Source organism: Phacochoerus africanus, chromosome 3 (genome assembly GCF_016906955.1).
Source record: "Phacochoerus africanus isolate WHEZ1 chromosome 3, ROS_Pafr_v1, whole genome shotgun sequence".
Taxonomy (NCBI): Eukaryota; Metazoa; Chordata; class Mammalia; order Artiodactyla; family Suidae; genus Phacochoerus; species Phacochoerus africanus.
Window position 1 is genome coordinate 199,529,884 of NC_062546.1, and position 20,043 is coordinate 199,549,926.

The 20,043-nt window shown below is 43.8% G+C and overlaps 1 protein-coding gene across 2 annotated transcripts in view; it reads left to right on the plus strand.

Moving 5' to 3' along the window:
* Window positions 1–19,840, plus strand: part of LOC125123666 (UDP-glucuronosyltransferase 1A1-like) — a 48,034-nt gene extending 28,194 nt beyond the window's left edge. The window contains exons 1-5 of one of the 2 annotated variants that reach the window (XM_047773821.1): window positions 4,629–5,500; window positions 15,585–15,716; window positions 16,319–16,406; window positions 16,692–16,911; window positions 18,642–19,840. In XM_047773821.1, coding sequence (XP_047629777.1) covers window positions 4,637–5,500; window positions 15,585–15,716; window positions 16,319–16,406; window positions 16,692–16,911; window positions 18,642–18,939 — 1,602 coding nt within the window. In that variant the 5' untranslated portion in view covers window positions 4,629–4,636 and the 3' untranslated portion in view covers window positions 18,940–19,840. Of the gene's footprint in view, window positions 1–4,628; window positions 5,501–15,584; window positions 15,717–16,318; window positions 16,407–16,691; window positions 16,912–18,641 lie in introns of those variants that run through there. The other variant, XM_047773822.1, reaches the window with a different exon arrangement.
* The last annotated feature ends 203 nt before the right edge of the window (window positions 19,841–20,043 follow it).

Here is a 20,043-nt window from a genome sequence, read left to right on the forward strand (position 1 = left end):
TACATGTAAGTGATAATGAGAGGGGAAAAGTCAAATGGCATTATTATGGAAATAGTTTTAGCTTTGAAAAATTCTCTGAAGAATTCTTGGGGCTCCCCCAGTGCTCTAGTTTGTGAATTCTTGGTCTAGTATGCCAAAATGATTAAAACTTGTTGGCCATGTTAACATCGCTGTGGATAAACTTGGGGCATAGCGATTATTTCTACTAAAACTGCTCTATCCCAACCATGATTTTCCTTTTGGCATTTGTGACATCTGACTTCTGTCCACTTTCTCCTCATTCTCTGACCTCGTATTCTTTGCTTTGATAAATGAGGCAACACCAATAAAGGTCATTTAGTTCTAAGAGGAAATGATTAACCAATGAACTCTCAGCATTTCATCATAAAGGGTAACAGAGCTAAAAGGGTGCACTATTTCACCAGGACAAAGTGCTCTCATATCACCTCCAGAGGCTGAAGCCCTAAACGTGGAACTTGGTAAGCATGTGATAAACGGTAGTAGGAAGCAGACTGGGAGTAGAGTGCAGTGTGAACAAAGCAATATGGAAAAGTACAAGGTGTCTTTTGGCAGAGTTAGGTGACCCAGAATGGCAAAAGGGAAAGGGGCTGACGGAGGGGTCAGGCAGAGGGGCTAGAGATGAAGAATGAGTTTGGGCAGGTGGGCTGGGGTCCACTCCAAGGAGTTCCGAGGGCGAGGCTGAGAAGTCAGTTCTATCCTGGGCCCTAACCTGTTAACCAAGGTTTTAGGGGTGGTGGTGACATGGGGCTGTTCTGGGAACAGCTGATGCAGAGAATTAAAAGGGGTAGGTAGGGATTAGGGGAAATTGAGAGCCCAGGCTGTAAAGCAGGACCCTGGTGGCTGGGTCTGAGAAACAGTGGTAGAATCATCTGGCTTCAGCACTTGTTTGCTTGCATATGGGCCCTAGAACAAAAGGAGAAGGGATGTCACATCCTTACAGAAACATTTGAGTCTTACTGTCTGCAAAACTGTGGCCAGCCACCTGAGGGAGAGTGATTCCAAAGCTGAAACTGCACCTGTAGATGTGTGTGTGTGTGCGCGTGTGCGTGCGTGTGCACGTGTGTGAATATTTATCTCTCTGCAGATACAGGCAGAGACAGAAAGAGAGTCTTGTGACAGAGACAAATAGGCAAACCGCTAAAGAGTACGAGGCAGAATAAAGCAACATTCTATAGAATATCAAGGATTTGTTTTCCCCTAGGAGGTCCCGCAAATTATCCAGAGGGCAGTGGAATAGTTCATGAACGTTTTAGTTTTGTAACAAGCAGCTTCAATCTGATTCCATCAGAGGGGCTTGGAGTGTGTGGAGTGGTGGGTTTCTTGGTTATTGGCTTCAGCTTTAAAAGAAATCACCTTCCAGTCGGTTCCAGGAATGCTCTTGCGGATGCCCCACTTTTCAGCAGCCCCAAAGCTGGACCACATCGCCGTTCCACTCTGTATTTCCATGGCTACTCATGTTCCTGCACCAGGGCACATCTTACCCTGCCCTGTAATTGCCTGTTTTTTGGTCCACCAGCACCCTCTTGGCTGGCACAGACCATTTTCGACTTGTATTTCTGGCCCCAGCTCCTCACATCATTCTGGGAAGGCCAGGACTTCCCATAAATATTTGATGAGTGGGGGAATTAACAATGACTTTTGAGGGTCAGGTTTGCTCAGGTTTCAGGGCAGGAGCTTTGTTGAATTTCTTTGTAGTGGTTCTTGGTTGTAATTCTTGAGCAGGTGGGTGTGGATTGCCTGCGATTCACATAAGTAAAGAACATTTCCTGGCTCGTGGGCAGGATCATGATCCTAAACCATCCAAGTGCACAGAGATCTCACAAAGTTCTGAGGCTCTGTGTGATGCAGGAAAGCCATAAAATCATTACGGTCGTGATTGTGTATTTACAGCCCCATCGCCCTGTGTAATCTGCAGACGAACTCTCACGACACGGAGACTTCAGAAGAGTCACTGCCCTTCACGTTTAAATCGGACTGTGAATTTCAGAATGGCAGATGAGTGCATCCTCGTGAGCCAAAGCATTGCTACCTCTTTTCTGCTCACTCAGAATCTCGGTCCTGGAGAACTGCTGAGTGCTTGGGGCAGGGCATGGAGGGGAGGGAGCTTCAGAGTGCATGGGTGTGGGCCTGTGCACAGGTGTGCACCCTTAATGAACACACACTAGACTGGAGGTCTGCGGAGGAAGGATGGTGGTACAGGGAGAAGGGACGCTAAGTACCTACTCTAAATGCTGGAAGGAGGGGGGCCCACATGACATCACAGCTTTAGTTTAGCAGTTTCTCCTCGAACCTCCTAACAGATGCCCAGGTCTGGGGGGCCAGTGAGCTCCATGGTCATGTGAACTCTGTGCTTTCGTCCTTGGCTTGTACAAATGATGATTGACCCCAAAAGGAAAGAGTGAGGTGCTTAGTTCTATCTGCCCCCCGATTTGCCCTTTCTTGGGAGGGGCATTTCCATTCAGCAACTACCATACTTGCTCCCCGACCCTTCTCCTGATGTTTTTTGAGCACTACCCAGTGCTGGGTGTTGCTGTTTGAGTACATTCTACTTAATCCCAAGGTCCTGCCATCAGCCATCTCTGTTCACTTTGACAGGGGGGGACTCACAGCTCTTCTTCCAACTTCCGGTTGGTTGTGTGTTTCCATCTCAGCCCTAATACCCTTTTTTGGGCCCTGCTAGAGGCCACAGGCCTTTGTGGTTAAGAGGCAGGGCTTTCAGGCTTTCACATCCAGGGCCTGGGGCTGAGCTTCTCCTGCTTAGGAAATGCAGGACACTGGCACATTACTTCGAGTCTCTGAGTTTCGCTGTCTTTGTAAAATAGGGATAAGCGTGTCAGCCTGTGCACGTAGTTCTGGAGGATCATGTTAGACGCATTGTAAGGGACATAGCACCGTACCGGGCACGTAGCACAGGCTCAGCCAATACAGACTCTTCTTTTGCTTTTGTTCATCTCGCCCCTTTGCCTTCAACCGATTATCAGAATTTCTCACAGTGCCTTCTTTCCCCGGACCTTGGGTCTGTGTGATGCACACAGCTTACCTTTTGTTGCCTGATCTATTTTTTCTTCTTTATAGAATGTGCTTCTACTGCCTCCCTGAATGAATACAGGTCTGTCCTGAGAAAGGCCTTCCATAAGCATGGACTCAAGTTGGTCTTCCTTTCCCATCATTCTCTATTCCAGCAGTCTTCATTCCCACCTTAGCCTGTTAAGACAACATTCTGGTGTGTCTGTTCATCTGTTTAATAGGTCAGTTTGTCTCTCTAGAGGGACCATGAAATCCTGGGAGGTTGGAGACACATCTTCGTGGTCTCTGCTGGAGTTTCTAGGCCCAGGGTTGTGCTGGCATCATAGATATTGGCTGGAGGAATGAATCAGAAAAAGATGCGGTGGCTGGGTGGAGCCTTAAGTGAGCTACAGAGAAGGATGTCCTTAAAACTTTCCATGGGACAAAGGAGGCCTTAAAAATGCCATGTTCTTTCCCTTCTGAAAGGCATATTCAGCCTTCTAGTTCATTTCTGGAAAGGAAGTCTACCTCGTCATCTCATAGCCTCTTTTCTGCTCAGATAATACTCTCTTGGTCCATGGAAATAATAATCTAATGGATTTGAAAGTTCTTGGAGATGGTGAAAGAGGCTGAAAGGAAGTCCCCGGTGTGGCTCAGTGGTTAACAAACCCAACTCGCATCCATGAGGATGTGGGTTTGATCCTTGGCCTTACTCAGTGGATTAGGGATCTGGCGTTGCCGTGAGCTGTGCTGTAGGTCGCAGATGCGGCTCGAATCCTGCATGGCTGTGGCTAGTGGTGTAAGCCAGCGGCTACAGCTCTGATTGGAACCCTAGCCTGGGAACCTCCATATGCCATGGGTGCGGCCCTAGAAAGAGAGAATAAATAAATAAATAAATAAATAAATAAATAAATAAATAAATAGGCTGAAAGATACCTTCTGTATTTACTGAAGAATGTGATTTGGGAGTTCCCAACATGGCTCAGTGGTTAACGAACCCGACTAGGGACCATGAGGTTGCACTGGCCTCGCTCAGTGGGTTAGAGATCCGGCATTGCCGTGAGCTGTGGTGTAGGTCCCAGATGAAGCTCAGATCCCATGTTGCTATGGCTGTAGTGTAGGCCAGTAGCTACAGTTCCTATTCAACCCCTAGCCTGGGAACCTCCATATGCCGTGGGTGCAGGCTCTAAAAAGACAAAAATACATACATACATACATACATATGGGAGTTCCCCAGTGGTCTAGTGGTTAGAATTCAGTGCTTTTGACACTGCAGCTGGGGTTCATTCCCTCATCTGGGAACTGAGATACCATCTCAAGTTTCTGCTTGCCACAGCAAAAAAAAAAAAAAAAAAGTGATTTTGTGGTTTGGGTGGTTGATAAAGAATTCCAGCCAGTTGAACTGTTCTTGCTTATGAGGAGACCCAGTAAAGTTCAGCCCTCTTTATCTCTAAAAGTAAACTTCCCGCTCCCTCTAGCTGACTGACAGCTGTAGTCATGTGACATAATCAAACATTAACTTGGTGGTACAATTTAGTTCTTGCATTGTGTAAGTGGGAGAGGCAGACCTCCAGCAGGTGACAGTCTTGGTAGCCACGGCACAGGCACCATGACAGTGGGGTCCGGGGGTCTACGACCACTCATCCTGGGCCTGCTACTGTGTGCGCTTGGCCCCACTGTGTCCTGGGGCGGGAAGCTCTTGGTGATCCCGGTTGATGGCAGCCACTGGCTGAGCATGGTGGGCGTCATCCAGCAGCTGCAACAGAAGGGACACGACACAGTGGTCGTAGCGCCTGACGCCTCCATGTACATTAAAGAAGGAGCATTTTACACCTTGAAGACGTACCCCGTGCCGTTCCAAAAGGAGGACCTGCGAGAGGCTTTTATCAGCCTGGGGCATACCATTTTTGAGAATGATCCTTTCCTGCAACGCATGCTCAAAATATATAAGAAAGTCAAAAAGGACTCGGCTCTGCTTTTGTCCGCCTGCTCCCACTTACTGCACAACAAGGAGCTCATGGCCTCCCTGGCAGCAAGCAGCTTCGATGCCGTGTTCACAGACCCTTTCCTTCCCTGTGGCCCCATCGTGGCCCAGTACCTGGGTCTGCCTGCCGTGTTCTTCCTGAATGGATTGCCTTGCCAACTGGACTTTCAGGGTACCCAGTGCCCCAACCCACTGTCCTATGTGCCCAGGCCTCTGTCCGGTAACTCGGATCACATGACCTTCCTGGAGCGGGTGAAGAACATGCTTGTTGCCTTGTCAGAGGGCTTCCTCTGCAGTGTGGTTTACTCCCCGTATGCGCCCCTTGCCTCGGAAGTCCTTCAGAGAGACGTGACTGTCCAGGACCTTATGAGCTCTGCTTCTGTCTGGCTGATCAGAAATGACTTTGTGAATAATTACCCGAGGCCCATCATGCCCAATACAGTGTTTATTGGTGGGATCAACTGCGCTAGCAGAACCCCACTATCCCAGGTGTGTATTGAGTGGGAACTGTATAGCCTACATTCTTGCAAATCCTTTAGATGACCTTGCAGCAGGTGTGCTGAGGGCACACTCTGGGGTAGTCTCAGACGCCCTCTCTTGTTCACCTCTATCTTCAAGTCTTCTGGGTCTGAGCACTAATTTATAACTATCTTTGGCAACATCTTCTGGGTGTTTTCATTTATTGGATGCTTGAGGAAGGTGTACTTTGGCCGTTTTATTCTGTGTGCTCCAGTGGGTAGTAATCGATCAGGGGCAACGTGTGTGAGATGCCTGGGCGCTGGGTTCAGCCTTCCTTGCAGAGAAGGAAATTGTGCAGTATGCACTTTGCTCGTGATTGGGTCAGGCTCACAAGATTCAAGATTGCTGAATAATTCTTTGACATCTATAGACCCAGCAGGGAAAATTGCTTTCATGTTCCTGGTTAAAGTCCAGATATTCTGATAGGAAGCTGAATCCTGCTGTTCTGTTCCCTCTAATAAGCAAATAACCAGCCAGCCAGGTTCTGACAGTGGGCAGAAAGTTCATGCATCTCTCTCTCTTCGATGCTTGTGGGTTAATTTTTTCCCCTACTGTCTTGGAAGTATGCAAAGAAAAAATATTCACATCCTCTTCCAAATCTCGAAGGAATCAGGGGGTCTCCTTCAAATGGGGATTTGGGAAGGAGTCTTCGAGAAGGTAATGTGTCAGTGGGCGTTCATTTATTTATTCTTTAAGTATGGGTTGAGGATCCAATGGGAGCCTAGGCACTTTCCAGGGCTTGGGTCTGTCTCCCACTAAGGGGCTGTCATCACCTTTGGAGAGCGATGAATCTTATTTCCAGTGGAACTCCAGAATGATTCATATTTTATTTTTTATTATTTATTTTTTAATGTCTTTTTTATTACTTAATAATTACATTTTTTATTACTTAATAATTACATTTATAGATGTACAACAATCATCACAACCAAATTTTACAGCATGTCCATCCCAAACCTTCAGTACATCCCCCCACCCCCAACCTGTCTCATTTGGAAACCATAAGTTTTTCAGTCTGTGAGTCAGTATCCGTTCTGCAAAGAAGTTCACTGTGTCCTTTTTTAGATTCCATATGTAAAAGTGATAGCATTTGATGTTTGTGTCTCATTGTCTGACTGACTTAGCATGATAATTTCTAGGTCCATCCATGTTGCTGCAAATGCCGTTATTTCTCTCCTTTTAATGGCTGAGTAATATTCCATTGTGTATAACTACCACGTCTGCTTGATCCACTCCTCTGTCGATAGATACTTAGGTTGTTTCCATGTCTTGGCTATTGCATAGAGTGCTGCAATGAACACTGGAGTACAAGTGTCTTTTCGAGTCATAGTTTTCTCTGGATAGATGCCCAGGAGTGGGATTGCTGGATCAAATGGTAGTTCTATTTTTAGTTTTCTGAGGAATCTCCATATTGTTTTTCACAGGGGTTGCACCAATTTACATTCCCACCAACAGTGTAATAGGGTTCCTTTTTGTCCACTGGGTTTTTTTTTTTAACCTATTTAAGAGTCTTTATCATTTCAAAGGGGATTTCAACAAATTCACATCTACCGTGATAAGTTTATATTTGATTTACTTCCATCATTTCTGTTTACTATTTCTTTTTGCCTTTTTATTATTATTTTTTTTGTTTTTTTATTACTCAAGTGAATTTATCACATCTGTAGTTGTATTGCCTTTTTTTTTTTTTAAGGGCGGTACCCATGGCATATTGAGGTTCCCAGGCTAGGGGTCGAATCAGAGCTGTAGCTGCTGGACTACGCCACAGCCACAGCAACTTGGGATCCAAGCTGCATCTGCAACCTACAGCACAGCTTACAACAATGCCAGATCCTTAACCCATGAGTGAGGCTAGGGGTTGAACCTGTGTCCTCATGGATGCTAGTCAGATGCATTTCCATTGAGCCATGACGGGAACTCTCATATCTGTTTACTATTAATTGCATTTATTGCTAATGCATTTATTTTTATTCATTCCTTCGTGCTGTATTAATAAAATCTAAAATTCTATTTTTCCTACTAATTAAAAATTTTTATTCTACATTAACTTTGCTCATAATTACCTATTTTTAAATCATGAAAATCCATATATTTCCATTAAAAAATAATATGACTTTATGCCATCCTGTTATCCAGCCACTTTCCCTTTGGTTACTGTACTGGACTTGGTTCTGTGCTACCCAGATCCCCCCTCAGGGAGGGGAGGTTGCTCATCATTACAAGCATGGTCCGCAGACACCTCTGGCTGCCAGCCCTTTCAGGGTCTGCCTCTGCAGAGAGCTACCTCGCCCTGGGCCCTGGCCTCCCTGGGGCTGCACACAGCCCATGAATGAGTGATGGGCTAGCTTCTCACTGAGTTGGCCTGGGATTTGGGAGTCCTTCACAGAAGTCTGAGTTCTTCCTTTACTTGCCAGATTGTGCTTCCTCTTCCCTCCTCTCAAAAGTTGTGTTAGTCTCTAAACTGCCTGGCTTAAAATGACAGAAATTTATCCTCTCACACTTTTGCAGGCTAAGAGTCCAAATCAACATATTGGCAGAGCCCTGCTCCCTCAAGGCTCTGGACTGCATTCTTTCTTTCCTCCTCCTGGCTTCTGATGGTGGCCCTTGTATCCTTTAAATACAGCTGCCTCACTCCAGTCTCTGCCTCTGTCATCCCCCCATGCATCTCTGTTTCCACGAGCCATTTTCCTTTTATATGAACACCTGTCATGTTGGATCAGAGTCCACCCCAGTGACCTTAGTTCAATTACCTCTGCTAAAGGTCATGTTCACAGGTACTGGGTGTTAGGACTTCATATCTTTTTGTGGGACACATTTCAGCACCTAACATGGGTACTGACTCCTAAAAACATCTTGCACCCCAAATTCTGTCCCAGTGCCTGCTTCCTGAGAGCCCAAACCAGGACATCTCTTCCTCATCCCCAAGAGGAGATACAGGGAATATTTTTATTCTCTCACTGACTGTTCCATTGTGAACCACTAAATATCTCCTCTTAGGTGACATGGCTCTTCTTATTGATCAATGGATAGTTCATGGTCACATTATCATTAGACTTGAGTGTAAGTATTACAAGGTTTGCTGCTCATCATCATTTCTTTAGCTCTTCATCTCCTCCCATCTGAACACCTTTGTGCTGACTCAATTTTCATTCAGTTGAAACCCTTCTCAAGTAGTTTCCTCAGAAGTGGCACATGGATAGTCTACTTTGCATCACTCACATTTTAAATGACCACGTAAAGGTCATAGCAAGCAGAAACTTTGGGGAGCAAGAAGAGCACCAGATGAGAAATCAGATGCCCCAATCCATGCATCTACCTCACTGCTGTGAGACTGGGTCCCCCTGTGCGGCTCTGATTCCTCTCCTGTAAAGTGGACAGAGAGATCTCAAAGATCTCGTGGCAATGAGATTCTGATACCCCATGGCCCATTGGACCCATTTGGGTTTGGTGGGGTGGTCTGGTGAAGAAAGAAGGAGATGCTGATTTTCTGAAAGTAAGATGAGAAAACCTAACTGTACAGAAAACCGTCAGTGTGTCTCTTTTAGACAGAGGAAAAGGAAGGGGCAAAATATCATAAAACCAATGGGCATATCTCAGGGCAAAGGAAAGAAAACTGCCAGCACTTCCAAGGAGATTTTCGTTTCATCACTTTGCATTGTGTTTGCTATTTTATTTTAATTATTTTTTTTTTTGGCCCACGGTCTTTATTCAAATGATTTCCTTCTTTATTTAGGATGTTAAATGGATAGGCTACATCAACTACCTTTCTTGATAGCATTTTTATGTCATTAATTGATATATTTTTTCCCTTTTGTGAATGACTACATGTTGGTTGCTGCCTTGTTTGGGGCAAAGAAGCTTAGGTGTGAGAATGTCCCGGTAATTTTACCTGATAGTGGCTCTCTTTGTTCTATTTATTTATTTAGTCTTTTTTAGGACCGCACCCTCAGTATATGGAGTTCCCAGGCTAGGGGTCCTATCAGAGCTGTAGCCTCTGGCCTACACCACAGCCAGAGCAAGGCAGGATCTGAGCCACGTCTGCAACCTACACCACATCTCACAGCAATGCCAGATCCTTAATCCACTGAGCAAGGCCAGGGAGCAAACCTGCGTCCTCATGGATACTAGTCAGGTTCGTTAACTGCTGAGCCATGAGGGGAACTCCTCTTTGTTCTATTTAAAATGCTTTTAATTTGAAATTTCACTTTTTTGGATCTTAATATCACCAATGCTGTATAGTTTTTGTTTATATTTCCCTAGTGCCTCTTCAGTACTCCATATCTTCAAGTTTTGTTCTTTTTATTTAAATGACATGGAACCGACATTCATAATTGGGTCAGGCAGATTCCTTCGATAGTTGAATTTTGCTTGTTTGCACTTAGTCAATAGATTTGATTATACTCTTCCAGTTTATTTTTATTTTGCATTGTCATCTCCCCCCTTTTTGAGTTTGGCTGGTCTGTCACGTTGCTATTATCTTTCCTCCCCTTTATTAATTAAAGAAAGCTACTCTGCAGCTCCCTTTCTCTAGAAGGGACCATCCCCTTTCCAATGATCTTGGTAAAAGTCCTGAGCTTTTCAAGAACAAAGATAAACAAATTTATTTGGCCATGGGAGTCTGTGGACAAAGCAGAGCCTGGTGTTGGGTGCACCTTTGGGATGCCTGAATGAACAAAGACGGCAGAACAGCCTGGAGGGCCAAGGCCTAGAATTCAAGAATTTCAAGATGTTAATCTTCTATCAGGGTGGGGGACCATCTCTGGGGACATGTAGACATTCAGAGATACTATCCATGTATACGTGTTGGGTGTGAGGAGCAGAGCCCAACAGAGAATAGACTTGAAGTGATGAGGAGAAGAAAGAGTGGTGAGCAAGAAGGCTTTCAATGTTCGTAAGTGGCTCTGTGTGTAGAAAGATAAGCAATATGTTTCCAACATACTAATGAGGCTTCTTGCAAAACAAAATGCATTGGGAAGGGAAAATCTAATAAAAGCTTGGAACTAAAAATACTAAGCTGTCTGCAAAAGTCAGGACTTATATTAAAAGTCTACTTGGAATGGGCAAGTATTTTCACTTGGGGGGAGGAGTCATATTTTTGGAACAGGATCAGGGTGGGGGATCAAGATTTATTTCATTTAACACGTTGCTTTGCTCTTTGGCCAATCCAGAGACTGTGAAGTCAGGGAAAGGTGAAGGGGAAGTTTTGCCAAGTAGGGATGAGCTCCCCTTTACTGAATCCCATAAGAGCTGGCCTGGACTCCACACTGGCCAAGAGAACACAATCTCTGTAGTTTGCCCTTCTGTGACCTGTAGATGAACTTGCCCTTGAAACTCCAGCCAAGGGCTATTATTTATCTCTGAGTATTTTTGGCCTGGTTCCTTTTGCATGAATCACATCCTGCTGGTTGTTGAGTGGGTGTGGAAAGGTGTGCAAAGGAGGGAAACTGAACTCGGCCCTTTCTGGAGACAAGCTTAAAGTAAAAATGGGCTTTAGGAAGGAGAGGAGGTCCTGGGAAGTTTAGGTAAGCTGTTTATCCTCACTCAGGAGAAGGAACTTGGTGATGAGCTGTCTCTCCCCAAGAAAGAGGGAGGTGGTGTAGATCGGAGGGAGGAAGGATGTTGGGAAAACCATGCTGGGGATGTTCTGGCCACAAACCAAAAATGCAGTGTGGCGGTGGGGAGAGTGATAGTGGCCTCACTGACCTTTCAGATGATCCTGACGGGAAAGGCACATTTTCTTTCCCATCAGAAAAATTATGGCTTTTCACATGCAGCTGGGCTTATTGTGCAACCCTTGGTCTGTTCTTCCTTCCTTACTCCTTGGGTCGTATGGCCCAGAAGTTTCTTCAGAAAGTCCTATTGCCCCATCTTGAGCTTTGTCCTTAAGCAGCCAAGGCTGGAATGCCCGCAGGTGAGCTTTGCTGGATGCCCCCCGAGACAATGGAGCAGCCTCAGAGTGACAGCCTTCCCTGGATGACAGTGAGGGCACACTGATACAAGGACACAGCTACTATGAGCCAGAGGTCTCAAAGGTGCGGGTGGACTACACTGTGGGGAGCCTGGGAATAAGGCTGGTCAGTATTCAGGCTTTACAGGTCATGCTCAGCACCAAGCTTGGCAGGTATCTCTGAAAATCGTGTGTGTGGAAACTTGGAGGAAGTCCCCTATCCCACATCCATGGTGGTCAGCATCTGGGGGTTTGTCCAGGACTGTAGTGGTTTTAACATGGAAAGTCCCAGAAAACCCCACAGTTCTAGGCAAACCCTACCACATTCCACAGCCAGCCTCACCAATGTCCTTGGCATTCTTTGGAGACATATAAAACCATTTGGAGACTATCAGGGAGTTAATTAGATCATTGATAACCGATGGTTGAGGGAAAATCGCCCTATTAAGCCTTGCTCTATTTCCTTTCATTGGCTTCCCCTGCGTATGTGCCCCTGCAGGTGGGTGCATGCAGGTGTGCCTGTGTGTTTCCTGAAGCCTGGAGCGCTCTGGACTTGGCTCTAAAGTTTGGGAACAGATCAGGCTGAGCTAAGATTACTAGGGTCAAGGGCTGCATGGATGGGCTTCCGTACTCTCTTCCTGAGACTCACCCCTCTACCCATCTCCAGGTTCTCCTGTTCCAACCCTGTGGCTAAAGCAGCTGTTCTTCCGACTGAATTATTTTTGTTGCATCCTTTTCAGAGCTTTTGTTTGACGTCCATCCCTAAGTCTATTCCTTATTACTTTAGGGAGGAGGCTTCACCAGGTTGTAAACTGTAATGTGTATTTACTGGTTGGGATCCCTGCCAGCTCTGGTTCTCACCCCTGTACACACAGATATTTTCTAAAAGCCCATCTTCCTGCTTCATTCAAGGGAACCACAGATTGTTCATGTCCTAGCAGTTGTAAGATTTGTTGTTGACTGGAAAATCAATCACAGTTTACAATTCAAATACATCCAAACTCATTTGATTAAAAAACATTACTCCTTGATAAAAATGTTGACTTAACAGCAGTAGGATTCTGTTAGCAAAGGGAAGGACCTTGAATCCATTCAGCCCCCAGTTTTCTAATGACGCTGTTTCATGTGCAGCCAGGGGACAGGCTGGTGTAATCTGCAGAGGGCTTATCATGCAGCCTTCTGTCTGTTCTTCCTTCCTTATTCCTTGGGTTGGCTAGCCCAGAAGTTTCTTCGGAAAGCCCTACTGCCTCATCTTGAGTTTTGTCCTTAAGAAGCCAAGGCTGGAATGCCTGCAGGTGAGCTTTGCCAGAGGCCCCTGGGACAATGGAGCAGCCTTAGAGTGGCAGCCTTCCCTGGATGACATACTAATGTTAAGGAATCAGCTTCTGTGAAGGTCGAATGCTGGGTGGGTGAAGATTCTGCCTGTTCCTCCTTCCCACCAAGAGGCTTTGGTAGTCCGAGTTTCTTCACAAGCCCTTGACCCGCTCTGAACTCCACGGAATGGGCTCAGATCACTGGCATATACTTGGCAAGGGTTTCCGTCCCCCTCTTTTGTATCATTCATGCCTAAGGAGGAATAGTTCGCTTTTTACAGTACATTGTGGAACCAGCAAAAAAGATTCACATATATGTACGTCCTTCTTGCTAAAGCAGGCAGGTTGACTTAATGCTCTTTAGTAACTCCTCCCCAGGAAAGGTGGAATACATGGTTGACTGGTTAAATTTCAGCACTGAGTTGACATTGATATGATCTTCAATCAGCCAAGTGTATTGGCTGCCATATGGGAAACTCTTTAGGCTGCAGGGAAGCAAGAGTTGTCAAAGGATGTTCAATGCTCTTTGAAGTTTTTTCTTAATCGTGAGTCTAATCCTTAAACTCCCAACAGTTGCGTGCTTTGACTCCGTTCATTCTTTCACCATAAAAAGAACATTCAATGGTTAACAAAGGGGACATGTCGGGGATGGGAGGGATGGACTGGGGATTTGGGATTGGCACATGCAGACTGAGGTATAGGGAATGATTGGCCAGCGGGGGCCTGCGGTACAGCATAAAGAACCCTACCCACTGTCTCCTGGGACTCTCCCACTCATTGCTCGCCTGTGCGTTGCGGCCACTGGTGGCATTTGTAGTTCCTCAACATTCACTGGGAACTGCGCATGGCTTCATGCAGTCCATGCAGAATCTTGGGTCAGCAGTCATTTCCGTCATTGCCAGCATGATATTGGATACGCAGGGATATTTGCTTTTAGACGTGTTCTTCATTGCCTGTGTTTCTTTGTCACTTTTATCTGCGATCTTACTCTACTTGGGGACTCGTGGGCAAGGTGGGATGCTAAATTATTCTGCAAGACAAAGGGAAGAAATAAAACTTTCTCATGCAGAATGAGAAGTTTAAAGGACTGTGTCATGAGAATGGGCTGCACACAGCATTGGTTTGAAAACCTCCATTATTTTTTTAAATTTAAAGTTTAGTCATTAGGGAAAAATAATAGTCTGGAGAGTTATTATATTTATATTTTGAAACGACCTATCTTAAAGTATAATGATAAGGACTATTTTAGCCTGTGTCTCTGTATTACTGAAGAATTCTGCTTTGGAATGGCCTGATTAATGACGAAGTTTAGAAAATTGCAACTGGTACATGCAGGTGATTGTAAGCACAGCCAATAACTGAAATCTCTGCATCTGGCATTGAGATAATTCTCACAAACTGTATCATAGGGGATATGGCCTTTTCTTTTTCTTAAAGCCAAAAAACAAAAAACAAAAAACTTTTGAGAGTGTAGAAGGGATTTTTTATATAGAATAAACAATGGCATTTTAATAGGCAATCCCTTTTATAATAGGGAATATTTGAAAGATATTTTTATGAAGTCTCATTTTCACAAAAAGCAGGGTGTGTTCTGCTTTCTTTAGTGACGAGAGGTTACTGAGCAGTGACCCTTTTGAGCTTCTTTGACTCTTTGTTACCGAGTACTCTAATCCCTTAGGGACATGATTTTGTGGTAAAAACTTTCTGTGCAGTTTTTCTTAAGAGTCCAGCTAATTCCTACAGTGTCCTGGAAATTGTAACTGCATATCTACAAAGGTAAATAAAAATGCTGCAAGAGGAATCCTTGATGTCTTTTAACTTTTGATTTAAAAAATATTAGAACATTGATTTTAAGTCTTATTTATGTGGAAAATTATCTCTGTAAGAAAATCTAAGTTGGAATAAAGAAAATTTGCCTAATTATAGTCATTGAAAGATTATGAGAGTAGCTTTTTCTCCAGAGTAGGACCTTAAGTAACATTTACGGGGTTTTTCACATTAAATAAAATATGGACATGAAATTTCTCTGACCAAAAAACCCCCCAAAACAAAACTCTACCCCATATTCTGTGATCATCCATGTGGGAAAAAAATCTGAGAGAGAATGGGTATGTGCAGACATACGACTGGGTCACTTTATTGTACAACAGAAATGATCACAACCTTGTAAATTAACTTACAAAACTTAAAGAAGAACATTCTAGAAGCCTTGAAAAGTCACACAGGTCTTCACCGTGGACTTCCTTGGAGCAGCAGTGCAGGAGCTTTAGAGTTGATAGAAAGCATTCTGAAATCCTCTTCGGACAGCTTTCCTCTCCTCCAGTGTTTCTTTCACTGAATCTGCTCTCTCCAAGTCGCCTTTCACCTTTCACCTTTCCCCCTTCCTTCCTTCCTGCCTTTGGCTTTCTCCTCTAGCCACTTCCCCCTCCCCCAAAGCCTTCTTTCTTCCAAGACTTTCTCAGCTGCGTGAAGCCCTGGGGAAGTGGATCTGGTCTTAACTCTGATTTCCATTCTTTTGGAAACTCAGCCCCTGGATTCAGCATCTCAAAGAAAAACCCAAGTGATAACTCTCTAAGGTAGGAGGCTTCCTCCTTGGGGATGGAAAGGAGTTAGGGATGGAGGGATGCCAAAACGCACAGTAATATTTTGTGTCTCTGTAACACACACACACACACACACACACACCCCTTTAATCACATTCTTAAGAGGAAGATACCTGATTCATCTTAAATGTACGCCGTCACCAAAGAACATGAGAAAAAAAATTAACTGGAGATTTCTCTTCTGCTTCTAGGAATTTGAAGCCTATGTAAATGCGTCTGGAGAACATGGAATTGTGGTTTTCTCTTTGGGGTCAATGGTCTCAGAGATTCCGGAGCAGAAAGCTATGGAAATTGCTGATGCTTTGGGCAAAATACCTCAGACAGTAAGAAGATTCTTCTTTATCTTCATAAGAGTTCTAACCCCAGGTTTTAGTATCTAAATTAATTCTCTGAGTTGGGCTTTAGTCTTGGGTTCCCCTGTGACTTCCCCATTATTAATCCAAAGTTGTTCTTCTTCATAATTTCACTCTCAACAACTCTGTTAAACCATAGTCCACTTCATGAGGAGGTCCCTTTCTCTCTAAATGACTCAATAGTATATTAAATAGAATTTTTTAAAGAGGAAAATGAACAAGAGAATGTTTCTTCATATTGCATAAGAATATTTCTCTAAAAATCTGTTGGTTAGGACAATGGACTCATTTCTTATACTTCTACTTCTATAGCTCTATACCCACTCATTAAGTAAACTTTCCTTTGATGTGCAGAAAAGCGCAAAAATCATAAATGTGTAGATTGACGCATTTTCCCAAATTCACAAAGTGGAGGCACTCATGGACTCAAGCCTCTGGGACAAGACAAATGTTACCTGTCCCCCAGAAGCCTTGCCAAGGTTATATTCACTCAGAGGACTCCACTTTCTAGCAAATGCCTTGTTTTAAGAATCCTACTGTATTCCTAAACTCTGTTCTTTTGCTTCTGCAAGGTCCTCTGGCGCTACACTGGGACTGCACCACCGAATCTTGCCAAGAATACAAAACTCGTCAAGTGGCTGCCCCAAAATGATCTGCTTGGTACGTGAGGAGGGTTTGATGCGTAGCTCAAACCGAAGTTCAGTTAAGAAAGTGGCTTAGGCAGGGCTGTCCTAAAGGATCGTTTAGCTGGAAAATATCATGGCCAATGTGTCCCACTCTGCTTTTTACCCGGTGGGGCATCTCGACTCACATTTTCATCTGCACACTTTTGCCAGGGCCACATATGGGTGGCAGGGAGTCCTTCGAGTACTTTGAGGACCTAGACGGTGCCTGATGTGAAACGCGGTGACTTGACCACTGGCATCCCTCTGTTTTGCTCCTCAGGTCACCCAAAGGCTCGTGCCTTTATCACGCATTCCGGCTCCCATGGTATTTATGAAGGAATATGCAATGGTGTTCCCATGGTGATGATGCCCTTGTTTGGGGATCAGATGGATAATGCCAAGCGCATGGAGACCCGGGGAGCTGGAGTGACCTTGAACGTCCTGGAGATGACTTCTAAAGATTTGGAAAATGCCCTGAATACTGTCATCAAAGACAAAAGGTAAGGGAGAAGGTACCAAAATACTACTTGTATTTTGATCATAGCTTCACAAGAAATATTCAAATGTGAAAACAAATACATTAAAATCTAATGTATAGGTAAGAAGATTTGGGGGTTATTATTATTCATTTTATAAAAAGGTGCTTTAATTCCTATATAATTTATCAGAGGAATGATTTTAAATATTATTTCCCCTGGTATACTTAAAGCTCCAATGTATAAAAAAAAAATGATGTCTGATCAATAAGTTCCTGCAAAGAGAGAAGTATTCCATTACAAGAAGCATAGTGCCCATAAGATTAAAAACAAACCAGGTCTGGAGTTCCCTTCATGGCTCAGTGGTTAACAAATCCAACTAGTATCCATGAGGTTGAGGGTTCAATCCCTGGCCTTGCTCAGTGGGTTAAGGATCTGGCATTGCCATGAGCTGTGGTGTAGGTCACAGATGTGGCTCAGATCTCGCATTGTTGTGGCTGTGGTGTAGGCTGGAAGCTGTAGTTCCAATTCAAGCCCTAGCCTGGGAACCTCCATGTGATATGGGTGCGGCCCTTAAAAAAAAAAAAAAGGCAAAACAAAACAAAACAAATGACTTGGTAGAGGTTCTCCAGTACATTATTATTTTAAAAAAGCTAATGAATCAGCTTAAGCTAGGAACTAACTTCATCTATGCATTTCTGAGCCACCTCTATCTGAATGTGAATCTCCATGTTCTAAGCTGGGACTGTACCTACACAAAATAAAGAGAAGTGGAAAAATATCCAACACCAGATTTTACAACCAGGCCATAATGAGTGCTCAATAAATATTGACTGAATGAATTAAAGTCCAAGAAGATCTATTTTGTATAAAAGAAGGTTTCTATAAAAGCAAGATATTTAACAGGATTTATGGCCAAATATTAACGGTACATTATAATGCTGTTTCCAAGTCAAATGATGGACGTGTTGAAGGATGGCAAGATCATAACTGCTCCTGCATAAGTGTCTTGCTTTTGTCTTTCTTCTCTCTTTTCTTTCTCTTTCCTTCTCCTCCCCCTCCTTCTCCTCATCCTTCTCTTCATCCTCCTTCTCTTTCTTCTTCTAATGCATTCATATTAAGGGTTGAAGCATCTTACTCATTTTGGATTTGAATGTTCTGACTCAGCTATTGACAGAGTCCAAAATAAACAAGAATCCATTTTGCTTTAACAGGCTGTATAGTCACTGCCTCATGCAAAATTTAGCATGTAAATGGTTTGATGTCTCAACAGTTGAATCAAAAGTATACCACCATCTTGGAGATGGCACTTAAGATGTATTTTACTTTGGTTAGATGTGATTGTTTACAATCTTATTGAATGGGAAATCATTAATAATTTCTGACATGACCTTTTCCTTTATTTCTTTATCTTGTTACCCAAAAAGTATGACCGAATTTCCTACAAAGATATCATTAAAAAAAAAAAAGAGGAAAAGTAGGAAGCAGGTTTCAAATAATTTGAAGTTATGATTTTGGCTTCCAGTCTTCTTTCTTTATCTCTCTTTTTATTTTTTAGAGATAAAGTAGTGTGTGTGTGTGTGTGTGTGTGTGTGTGTGTGTGTGTGTGTATGTGTGTGTTCTTTTCTGGTTACAATAGAAACTGCCAAGTTTGGAAAATCTGGTCGCGTTGCTGAAGCGGAAGCAAGCTTAGAAGGAGGGTAGTTCACTACTGCTGGTGTCCTAGGCACTCACACGACCGCCTTTGTATTTAGCTATAAGGAAAACATCATGCGCCTCTCCAGCCTTCACAAGGACCGCCCCATTGAGCCTCTAGACCTGGCTGTCTTCTGGGTGGAGTTCGTGATGAGGCACAAGGGGGCGCCCCATCTTCGCCCTGCGGCCCACGACCTCACCTGGTACCAGTACCACTCTTTGGATGTGATCGGCTTCCTCCTGGCGGTTGGACTGACGGTCGTCTTCATCGCCTTTAAGTGTTGTGTCTTCGCGTACCGGAAATGCTTTGGGAAAAAAGGGCGAGTGAAGAAATCTCACAAATCCAAGACACACTGAGAGGTTATAGCCATGCTATGTTTACTAAACCTTGCCATAAAGTGACACCCTCAGAATGTTTTTAAAAAATGAAAATGATCTAATTGCTCGCCTATATAGAAAGATATTTAAATATCTTTTCTGCCCCCTCCAATATCTTTAATCTGGACCACACTTGTCATCTTTCAAATGACTCGATAGGAGAGCTGGATAGGACCCTCTTTCAATCTGCAATACCTTTCCTACTTAGAAATGGGATCCATAGCTGCCCCCACCTAGGATGACAACTCTAACCTCACCTTCTGGCATCTACAAATGATTATGATAGATTCCTTCACCAACAATGGTGGGTTAGAGGGAGTTCCCACTGTGGTTCATCAGTAACGAACCCAACTAGTATCCATGAGGATATGGGTTTGATCCCTGGCCTCGCTCAGTGGGTTAAGGATCTGGTATTGCCATGACCTGTGGTGTAGGTCACAGATGCAGTTCAGATCCTGAATTGCTGTGGCTGTGGTGTAGACTGGCAGTTGCAGCTCCAATTCAACCCCTAGCCTGGGAACCTCCATATGCCAGGCGTGTGGCTGTAAAAAGGGAAAAAAGAAAAAACAATTGTTGGTTCTAAATTATGATCATGCTTCACAGATAGTACTTTGTGCTTTTAAAGAAGGAAAAGTTTATTCTGTTTGTGTGCTATTATATGAATGAACAGTACAGATTTTCCTGTATAGTGTGTACTTTGTGCCTTCGAGGGGAAAGAATGATGTGTAAAATCGGTGGGTGCTGTGTCTAAATCGATAATCATTGCTTGTACCCAATGGGTCTGAATTTGAAAAAAGCCCAAAGTATACTGTCTGGCAAATATGTTTTCTATGATGTTTCCCATAATTAAAAACATATTAATAAATTCATATAAATTATATTTCTCAGATGGTCTCTTCATTGGTGTTGCATTTACTTATTGTTAAATCATATTTTCTCATTACAAAAGTCATGCTTGATTGTCATAGAAAATCTGAAAAACATAGAGTGCACAACCACACAGAGGAAGTGAAATTCATCACGAATCATGTTGTCCAGAAATAATCACAGTTACTCTTTTAGCAAACACGTACATTTATAAAG